The following is an 11,594-nucleotide window of genomic DNA, read 5'->3' as shown; positions in this document are numbered from 1 at the left end:
TTCTTCAACAAAAATGGAACTCGTAAGTTTACTTACCTCGTCATTGGTCATTTGAAAAATTATTTTGTTAAAACAGATTCTGATTGCACACATAAGTACTCTGAAGTTGACATCAAGAAGATGCTTGAGTTTCTGATTGACAATATCTATGTGGTTTTTGGAGACCAGCTATTCCAACAATCTATTGGAATTCCCATGGGTACCAATAGCGCTCCGTTATTAGCAGACTTATTTTTATATTCATATGAAGCAGAATTTATGCAAAATCTTTTGCGTGAAAAGAAGAAAACACTTGCTGTGGCCTTCAACTCGACATTTAGATATATCGACGACGTACTGTCAATTAATAATGATAATTTCCATTCCTACGTTGACACGATATATCCTGGTGAGCTTGAGATAAAAGATACCACAGAGTCCGACACTTCTGCTTCATACTTGGATATTTTATTTGAAAAAGACTCTAATGGTAATCTAACAACCAAGCTATATGATAAACGTGATGACTTTAACTTTTCTATCGTCAACTTCCCTTACTTATGCAACAATATACCTTCATCACCTGCATACGGAGTATTTATATCTCAGTTGATTCGATACGCAAGAGCATGCTCTACGTATGAACAATTTCTTAAACGAGGTAAATTATTGACAAGCAAGTTGATTAAACAAGAATATCAACAGTCTCGATTAAAGTCATCATTTCCTAAGTTCTATGCTCGATACAATGACCTTGTCAGCAAGTACAATTTATCATTGAATGAAATGCTGACTGACGTTTTTCATACCAATTGTTAGTCCATTAATTATACACTGAATTGACCACGGATTTTTTCCGTTATTTCCTGATTATGACAACGAGCACACGGCGGGTGTGACCGGTCGGCAGGGGATGCTCACTCCTCCATGGCACCTGATCCCACCTCTGATGTTTCGGAGGTCCGTGTTTGCTCTGCTCTTATTTTGTATATTTGTTTAATGGACGTTGAGATTGAATACTGTTCGTTATTTCCATATCCATATTCTTATCACATTTTGTCTAGCATCCGTCTGTCTGTTAACTTTTCACATTTTCGAATTCTTTTCAAGAACCACTGGGCCAATTTCAACCAAACTTGCTACAAAGCATCCTTGGATGAAGGAGATTAAAATTTGTTCAAATGAAAGGCTACGCCCTCTTCCAAGGGGAGATAATTATGAATAAGCGAAAAATTAATTGCATCTTTAAAAAATCTTCTTCGCCAAAACCCTTGGTCAAGGAAACATGAAAGTCATGTTGAAGCATCCACATGTAGAGTAGATTCAAGTTTGTTCAAATCATGACCCCCAGGGGTAGGGCAAGGCCACAATTGATGATTAAAGGTTTATATAGGAATATATACATTGGAAAATCATTTTTTTTTTGAAAACTCTCCTTTTTAAGAACAATAAATATTTCCTGCAGTGGATACCATCAATTTCATCCAATAACATGCAAGGTGTTTAAACCGCAAGTCATGTTGGGTATTAATATGAACAAAAACTGTCATGCTTGCATGTTTTGAATTTTAATAAATTTTCTACCGTTGCTTTTAAAAATGCGAGCACTCTTTTTTTAACGGAAGTTGCATTTTGAACATAGCAACCGATGATTGCGGGGGTATTTAAGCTTGTTTGAATCACACTTATTCTTCATTAATGTGCACAAATTGTTGCTTGTTACAATTGTCAACTCGGACTGGAGAGGCTTTATGGAATTAAACAAGAAAAATATTATTTTTGTCTGCATAGTTACGGGTATGCAAGCATGACAGTTTTTGTTTATTTTAATTCCCAAGATGACTAGCGGTTTAAACACCTTGCATGTTATTGGATGAAATTGGGGGTATCCACGCCAGGAAATATAGCGTAATTTTACTATAATAGTGAGATACCACTATTATAGCGGAATTTACGTTTCCCCCAACCTGCTTAGTGTTGATTCAAGTTCGTTTAAGTCATTTATGTGAAGTAGGTGGTAGATAGGGTGGGCCACAATTGGAAATTTATAAGTATCAAGGAATTTTTTTTCCCAAAAACAGAAAAGCAATGTTTAATCATATAGATATGGAGGCATCCTCAGGTAGTAGAAAGTCATACTTGTTCAAATGAGGGCTACCATGGTTAGGACTGTGTCACAATGGGGGGGGGATTCAAATGAATAAATAGGGAAAAATCATCTGCTCAAAAACAGAAAAATTGCATTTATTGTATGGAAGCATCATTGGGTAGTTGGTAGTTTAAAATTTCAGACCCCCCCCCCCATCTAAATCTTAACTACTCAATACTGAACTGATTTCTCCTTTTATTTCTTAGCCATTGAAAAAAAACTTTTATTTCTAAGCCAGTGATTCCCTGGGGAATCTGGGTTAGAATAGGTCCTCAGTACCCCTTGCTTGTGGTAAAAGGCGACTGAATGGGGCAGTCCTTCGGATGAGACCGTATTAACCAAGGCCCCGTGTCACAGCAGGTGTGGCACGATAAAGATCTGTCCCTGCTCAAAGGCCGTAAGTGCCGAGCATAGGCTAAAATTTGCAGCCCTTCATCAGCAATGAGGACATCTCCATATCCGTGAAATATTCTGGAGAGGAACATTAAACAGTATACAATCAATCAATCAATCTTAGCCAGTGTGCTCATATTAGCGATGTGGCCCATGGGCCTCTTGTTATAACTGTGTTAAAATACACAGTAATCATACCTATCTATCATGATCTTTATATCTTAAAGTTACCGTAGAACTTTCCTATTAACATTTATTTCCTATCTAACACTTTATTGTAATAACTATGAATTAGTAATGGTAGGAATGCAGATTTTATCATGATTTTTCTTCTGTGAATTAAAATGTTTACACACAGAATTGTAAAGACAATGTTATAGAATGTCAGGTTTTAAATGACTAAGATTAGTGTTAACATCTATAAGAATCTGAACAGTTTTTCACAATTTATATGTGTTTTAATTATGAATATTGCTTTCTTAGACAGGTTTAATTGAGAACACTTGGAGGCTGCTATGAATGAAGACAAACCATTGAGAAGAAAGTGTCAAGGTATTTATGTTTATCTGTTAATTCTATTTAATTGTTTAACACTGTATAAGTTCTTACAGCCAAAACATATATAGATATAAGTTCTGAAAACCAAGACATTTAAATGAGTACATTATAAAGAGAGGCCTGTTCTTGATGTAGATAATTGCATGTATAACACGATGTTGTAATTTACAGAGAGATCTCCCTGACTGAAATCAACACAGGATTATAAAGTCACAGGAAATTAAAGTCTGGTGTCAGGGATGTATACAGCAGTATTACACAAATCTGTCACAGTGAGAGGTGTTAGTCTGTGTAAACACATTACCCACGTGTCTACAGACCGGGTCTGGATCAGTGATGGTGAAGGCAATCTCATCTTAACTACGACAGGAGACAAACTAGATCAAGTGACAGATTTATATCAATATGGTGCTGGAGTACATACTGTGACACGTGATAGTGGTGTGATTTATGTAGACAGTCGCCGTAACATCATAAAACTGTCTACAAAAAAAGAAAAGACCACAGTAATACAATACAACACATTACTATGGGAACCAAAGTGCGTCTACAGCTCCCCCTCCACTGGAGACCTGCTGGTCGGGATAAGTACTGATACATGGACAGGCCAGGTAAAGCGTTACACTTACACAGGACGACACATACAGACCATACTGCAGGACAACACAGGTCAGAGACTGTATAGATATCCTGGATACATCACAGAGAACCGCAATGGAGATGTTATTGTGTCTGACAGGTGGTGTGGTGTAGTTGTGACAGACAGTAGAGGGAGATACCGGTTCTCCTACACAGGTCCTCCATCAGGATCACGACTAGTACCACATGGAATCTGTACTGACGCGCTGTCACACATCCTGCTGTGTGATTCTAAAACCTACACAGTACATATCATTGATAAAGATGGAAACTACCTGACAGAGTTAGATACAGAACAACACGGGATAGACGAACCATGGAGCCTGAGTTATGATGACATCACCCGCTCTGTCTGGGTAGGATCATTTACCAACAACACAGTGAACATCTACAGACTTATCTATGGAGGGGATAATCTGACTGGTAAGTTATACTGAAGTATAATGTTTGTTTACAATGTTTAGTGTGTACAATATATTATAGTCATTGTTTTATGTGTAATTACAAAACATTAACCAGGAATTATCATAGTGATAACTTTTAAGTATAAATACATTACCTGGTAAATTGAATTCTAATTTGTGTTATGTAACAAGAAATGTTTTTAAAAAAAGGATATTAATTGATAAGTTGTCAAATTAATAATGATTTGATTTTCATATTAGATTTAATTAGACATGTTAGAGTTATTTTAATATGTACTTAGTTGTTAACTTTCGTCTTTGTTGTCTTAGACAAACTACACCTGAATTTGTACAGTTTGTCTAATGATTTGTTAATACCCATTCTCTGTAACCACTTAAACTTGTGTGGCACGCATAGTCAATTTTTTTTTTAATTTGGCTAGAAAGTACCACCTCATAAACTACTTCAAAAAATATTGTGAGATAATATGGATGTTGAGTAGTTACCTTGGAAACGGTGTCTAAAGTTGATTTTTTTCTAACAAAATGCAATATTTGGGAATGTTCTTAATGAAATGCGGCTACCTCAATTCATGTTACTCACAGAAATTAGAAATATAACAACTTACTTTAAAAGGCATGTTAAAACCTTGTTGGTATTCTCTCTATAAATATGAGAATTCTTTGATTAAAATAGCAGACAATAACTTTGAAATTGAATTATCTCCCTTTGATAATTGTAGGCTCGTCAGTGAGAAAGATAAAAAAAAATCATTGTACAAAAATGACTGGAAGTTGTTTATATGTTTTCAGCATACAGCTCTGTATATCCAGGAATTCAAGTAAAATCAACTGTTTTTCCTGTTAAATTAATTTGCATACAAATTTTAGCCTCTGTTTATATCCTACATGCAAAAGAAAATTTTGATATGTGAAAAATGGTGAAATTTACAAGCTAGACTACATAGTTCAGGAAATCAGCTCTGTACATATGCATAAGTCCCAAGGCCTAAGGAGTTTGAAAACGGGATTCAAGATAAACTTGAAATATCAGAATTACTTGTATTATGAATTTGCTTTTTTAAAAAGAATTACTGTGTCTTATTGCAATGAATACGGCGTTAGAAAGCAAATGAATTTTTAAACTGAATGTTACTATAGAGACTAATAATTTTTAAAAAACTGAATATGTCCTTGGGTGAAAGAAAGATGACCCTTTTTGAGGATTATACTGAATAATAGCTACAATTCCCATTCAAAGGTCGTTATTTCAAATTCAGCAATATTTTTTGAAACCCATGGTATAATACATATTATACATGGGTTAGAAAATTGTTACCTATACAATTACCTATTCCAGCCCCCCCCCCCCCCCTCCCCTTTCTAAATGAAAAAGAGTTTGGGCATTTTATATATTGGTTTTTTTTGTCTTTTCTCTTAAGACGTTTTTCTGTGAAGAAAAAAATTAATAATTTTCCCTAAAAAACAACTAGGAAATAAATGATATGTCCTGCCATGAAAATAAACCTTAATACCCCCCCCTTCTGGATCAATGTTCGTCCCCTTACTCATAGTAAACGCAGTCATATTATGTAGTTTTTAAACAGGATAAACAAGTATAAAATGTTTTGTTAACCAGTCAAAAATATATTTTTGATGATTGAGGTAGTTGCATAGAAACACAAATTGTCTGTGAATCAAATTTAAGTTAACGGTTTATCATTTCTCAGGAATAAGATACATTATGATTCAAACTTATAGCAGTACAATATTAAATCTGTCTAGCAGTATTTTATTAATAATGAAAATAATTTTCTGACACCCCCCCCAAAAAAAACCCCAGTTAATTAAAGAACAAAAGCAGATTATTCGAACAGGTCCAGCAGATGTTTACAACAGATTATTATAAACTTTGGGAATATCAGATCTTTTGCGTAGATCAAGGCATATTTGTGTTGAAATATTTACCATCAACATCACTAAAATCTCATTTTTTTAAGAATGATATTTCAAAGTAAATTAGATTTTTCCGTCAACTTCTATGAAAAAAAGTCACTGGAAAACACATTTTGACTGTCACTTGAAAAGTTCGGCTTGTTAAATATGGTTTAAAAAATGTACATTTAGGAGCAAGGGATTAGTTTACTAAAACAGCAGAAGAGTGTCTTTACCTGCTTGTAGCGCAATTCTCTACATACAAGAAACCTTGCACTCAATATGGAAATTGTATAGTCGTCCAATATTCTTAAATGCCTACCTTTATAGCAATAAAACCTGAAAACTGTACTTATATAAGCTTTTTTACATTATACATCAAGCTAAAGGGAGAATGTAAAACCAGTTTTCAATAAAATACATTCAATATACGGGATCGAGGTCAGGATACAACATTTACAATACCAGTATTCCGAATAATCGAGTATAAATGCATTATTAACAAGCTAATTCAAAGAATATGTGTCCCCTGCTTAAAGAGATAAGAATTTCTGAAGATTAATAGGGGGGAGGTGTCAGAGGGTGGTTGGGTAGGGGATGGGACACTTAAAGTGGGGCGGGCGGGACCATAGAGCGTTATGAACAAAAAATAAGCTAACCTAAACGCTTTTTGAGATGTCACTCGGAAATGAGAGGTTTGCATACAAAGAATGTCTATTTCTACCTTTACCTTTTGACCTAGAAATAAATAGGGGTCATTTAAAGCCAAAGCAATAAAATGTTAAAACACGGGGGGGGGGTATTTTTATAGACAAAAAAACGAAAATAAATGCCTATTTTCTCTCAATTTCAAAGTGATTAACAGCTAAAACTGTGTATTTCATTAAAATTTAAATTGCCATTAATATTGAATAAAATGGTAGCAAAATGTAGGCGGGAATTGAGAGTTAGCGTGCTTAGTTCTTTATATACCATTTTGACCTTGAACTTTGACCTTCTGTCCATATGGGCACACATTCATATGATGCTAGTAAATGTTGACTAGAACTGTAACTTTGTTTCTTCATTTGTTGTTTAAAACACAAATATTAGTTATGACACAGAAACATTGTTGTTTAGTTTTCTTAAATATCTATCAAAATCGGCCATTTTGACCTTGACCTTTGACCCTTAGTCATGAAAATTGATTTTTTCGCTTTGTTTTTGCTATTGTTTACCATATATCTAAATTTGATTTAGTCCATTTTAAAATACTCAGGCAATTACATGGATCCTGATTGTATCTAGGTATTGTACTTTTCTATGATTTTGAAAAAAACATAAGTTTGTAACCATGGTAACAAGAAAACTAAATATGAATACCAAGTAGTTCTTTGTAGTGTACATGTATATTAGAACTATATGTGGACTTTCAAACCAATGTATTCATTTTTTCCAAACTATCCGCAAAAATTTATACCAGGCTTTTCAAGAGAGACTAAAATCTACAATTTTCCACAAGAAAAATCGTACCTATAAATGAGGAATATTTTTTCTATGAGGAAAAAGTTACTGAAATACTAAAAACTTTCTAAAGCACTGTTAAATTATGTGTTTTGGCAAAAAAGTAAAGTCACATTGATAGCTTGTTCAATTCAAGACTTTTAATAAGTCTAAAAGGGTCATTTTTCATCAAAATTTAGCGATTTTTAGGCCATGAAAAATGTATGTTGGTTGCCATGGTAACCATGGACCATAGCAACCATTTTATTATGAATTTTAGGTACATACATCAATATAGGAATGCATGCCAAGTTTCATAAAAATCCAAGACCATGCGTGCCACACTCCCTATATAAGAGTTTATACACATAATTCTCTTTCTAAGGAAGAAATTCTTCAAAATCACCTGTCAGTTCTGAATACTTTTAATATTCCACAGAGCCAAAATGAATTTGAACTACCTTATATATATTGGATTCCGAAACTTCATAAGAATCCTTACAAACAAAGATACATTGCAGGTTCCAGTAAATGTTCAACCAAGCCTCTTTCGTTACTTCTCACTAAAATATTGACAGTAGTGAAGGATAAACTTCAAAAGTACTGTACAACTATATATTCAAGAAGTGGTGTAAATTAGATGTGGATACTTAAAAATTCTAAAGAACTTTTGGACAATTTGAAATCACAAGACTTTACAAAAATCAACAGCATAAACACTTACGACTTTTCAACTTTATACACAACCATTCCCCACGACAAATTAAAATCCAGGCTTTTTGATATCATTGACAGCTGCTTCTTCAACAAATATGGAACTCGTAAGTTTACTTACCTCGTCATTGGTCATTTGAAAAATTATTTTGTTAAAACAGATTCTGATTTCACACATAAGTACTCTGAAGTTGACATCAAGAAGATGCTTGAGTTTCTGATTGACAATATCTATGTGGTTTTTGGAGACCAGGTATTCCAACAATCTATTGGAATTCCCATGGGTACAAATTGCGCTCCGTTATTAGCAGACTTATTTTTATATTCATATGAAGCAGAATTTATGCAAAATCTTTTACGTGAAAAGAAGAAAACACTTGCTGTGGCCTTCAACTCGACATTTAGATATATCGACGACGTACTGTCAATTAATAATGATAATTTCCATTCGTACGTCGACACGATATATCCTGGTGAGCTTGAGATAAAAGATACCACATAGTCCGACACCTCTGCTTCATACTTAGATATTTTACTTGAAAAAGACACTAATGGTAATCTAACAACCAAGCTATATGATAAACGTGATGACTTTAACTTTTCTATCGTCAGCTTTCCTTACCTATGCAATATACCTTCATCACCTGCATACGGAGTATTTATATCTCAGTTGATTCGATACGCAAGAGCATGCTCTAGGTATGAACAATTTCTTAAACGAGGTAAATTATTGACAAGCAAGTTGATGAAACAAGAATATCAACAGTCTCGTTTAAAGTCATCATTTCGTAAATTCTATGGTCGATACAATGACCTTGTCAGCAAATACAATTTATCATTGAATGAAATGCTGACTGACGTTTTTCATATCAATTGTTAGTCCATTATTTATACACTGAATTGACTACGGAATTTTTCCCTTATTTCCTGATTATGACAACGAGCACACGGCGGGTGTGACCGGTCGGCAGGGGATGCTCACTCCTCCATGGCACCTGATCCCACCTCTGATGTTTTGGAGGTCCGTGTTTGCTCTGCTCTTATTTTGTATATTTGTTTAATGGACGTTGAAATTGATTACTGTTCGTTATTTCCATATCCTTCCTCGTGCTTACAGAAAATGCCTATTAACATGGTTATATAACTCGCATTGATTCTGTCTTCTTTTTGGGTTAACATGATATTTTTATATTCCTCTACTAAATGGTTTGTATGTTAAATTTATAGATCACTATAAATGTCAGGAAATGGAAAAATAATTGTAGAATTGGGGTTCATGAGTGTTGGAGAGGGGGGGGGGGGGGGGTAATGTCCTAGTTCTTATCATTCCTATCATTAGATGATATATACTTTGAATACGTCATTCAATGTATTAAAACAAAGTTTAATCACATTGACTGCAAACATTTTCTACAAATTTGACAGTGAGATATAGACACCATTGATATTAACACAGCTCTGTCAAGGAATGTTGTGTATTTCTGTAGCAGGTGTTCAGTAAATCTTCACTGTGTACTGGGGTGACATTCTACATACATGTATATTACATGAAGATTTTATGGTTAAAATGAAACCAGATGCCAGAATTGTAGAGTCATATCAGTGTAACCCCCTACTCCCCCCCCCCACACTTCTCCACACACACACATTCTCTCACCCTCTCCCTCCCTCCCTCACACACACACACTCACACACACACACACACCCTCACACACACACACACACACACACACCCTCCCTCACCCTCTCCCTTCCTCACACACACACTCAATATTTTGGGGGTAGGTTTGGAAGGGAAGGAGGTGTCACACGGTGTCTCACTTTATCATGCTATTTAATCTTTTTCTTTTAAGTACTGTTTTAGTTAAAAAATCCTTTTTGTACTGTATTTACACAATGTATTATGTTAAAAAGTGAATAATTCTAAGGAACAAAAATGAAAGAAAACAAGCAAATGTGATGTGATGTGGCCCCTGGGCCTCTTGTTAAAACTTCTTAAGGTTGATAAGATGACGCAGTTAGTATTTAGCTCTACTGGTCAGAGACCAGAAGAGCTTATGCGATAGTAATGCGTCCGGCGTCCGTTCGTCTGTCTAGCTGTCCGTCTGTCTGTAAACAATTTTTCAAAATGCTACTCCTCCTACAGTTTTGGTCTGATTTCAATATAACTTGGCACACAAGTAGACTACACGAGGATACATAAATCTGTATATCAGTTTTTGATTTTGATAAACGGTGTTGCCATGGTAACTAAAAATAGAACCTCTGTGAAATTCCTTTATAATGCTACTCCTCCTACAGTTTTGGTCTGATTTGAATATAACTTAGCACTCAAGTAGACTACACTAAGATACATAATTCTGTGTATTGGTTTTTGATTTCGGTAAAAGGTGTTGCCTTGGTAACCAGAAAAAGAAATTTCTGTGAAATTCCTTTAAAATGCTACTCCTCTTACAGTTTTGGTCTGATTTCAATATAACTTGGACCACAAGTAGACTACACGAAGATACACAATTCTGTATATCATTTTTTGATTTCGATAAAAAGTGTTGCCGTGATAACTAAAAATAGAATTTCTGTGAAATTCCTTTAAAATGCTACTCCTCCTACAGTATGGTCTGATTTCAATATAACTTGGCACACAAGTAGACTACAAGAAGATACATAATTCTGTATATCGGTTTTTGATTTTGATTAACGGTGTTGCCATGGTAACTAAAAATAGAATTTCTGTGAAATTCCTTTAAAATGCTACTCCTCCTACAGTTTGGGTCTGATTTAAATATAACTTGGCAAACAAGTAGATTACACGAAGATACATAATTCTGTGTATTGGTTTGTGATTTTGATAAAAGGTGTTGCCATGGTAACTAAAAATAGACACTTCCCTGAAATTCTTACAAAATGCTACTCCTCTTACAGTTTTGGTCTGATTTCAATATAACTTGGCACACAAGTAGACTACACTAAGATACATAATTCTACATATCGGTTTTTGATTTCGATAAAAGGTGTTGCCATGGTAACTAAAAATAGATATTTCTGTAAAATTGTTTCAAAATGCTACTCCTCTTAAGGTTTTAGTCTGATTTCAATATAACTTGGCACACAAGTAGACTGCACTACAATACATAATTCTATACATAGGGTTTGATTTCAATGAAGGATGTTGCCATTGTTACTAAAAAATAGAAAATTTGGTGACATTCTATTAAAACGCTACTCCTCCTACAGTTCTGGTCTGATCTCAATATAACTTGGCACACAAGTAGATAACACTAAGATACATAATGCGGTGTATTGGTTTTTGATTTCAATGAACGGTGTTGCCGTGGTAACTA

General features: G+C 34.5%; 1 protein-coding gene across 1 annotated transcript; it reads left to right on the top strand.

Annotated features, from left to right (window-relative positions):
• The first annotated feature begins 3,608 nt into the window (after positions 1-3,608).
• LOC134246599 (uncharacterized) lies at positions 3,609-4,155 on the top strand. Its single transcript, XM_062728980.1, has 2 exons — positions 3,609-3,657; positions 3,713-4,155. The coding sequence occupies exons 1-2, from the start codon at positions 3,609-3,611 to the stop codon at positions 4,153-4,155; spliced, it is 492 nt and encodes a 163-aa protein (XP_062584964.1).
• The last annotated feature ends 7,439 nt before the right edge of the window (positions 4,156-11,594 follow it).

Source organism: Saccostrea cucullata, unplaced genomic scaffold, assembly GCF_032062105.1.
Source record: "Saccostrea cucullata isolate Sc308-1 unplaced genomic scaffold, CSIRO_AGI_Scuc_v1 ctg6888, whole genome shotgun sequence".
NCBI classification, from domain to species: domain Eukaryota; kingdom Metazoa; phylum Mollusca; class Bivalvia; order Ostreida; family Ostreidae; genus Saccostrea; species Saccostrea cuccullata.
Note: the sequence above shows the minus strand (reverse complement) of the source record. Positions and strands in the feature narration are given on the sequence as shown.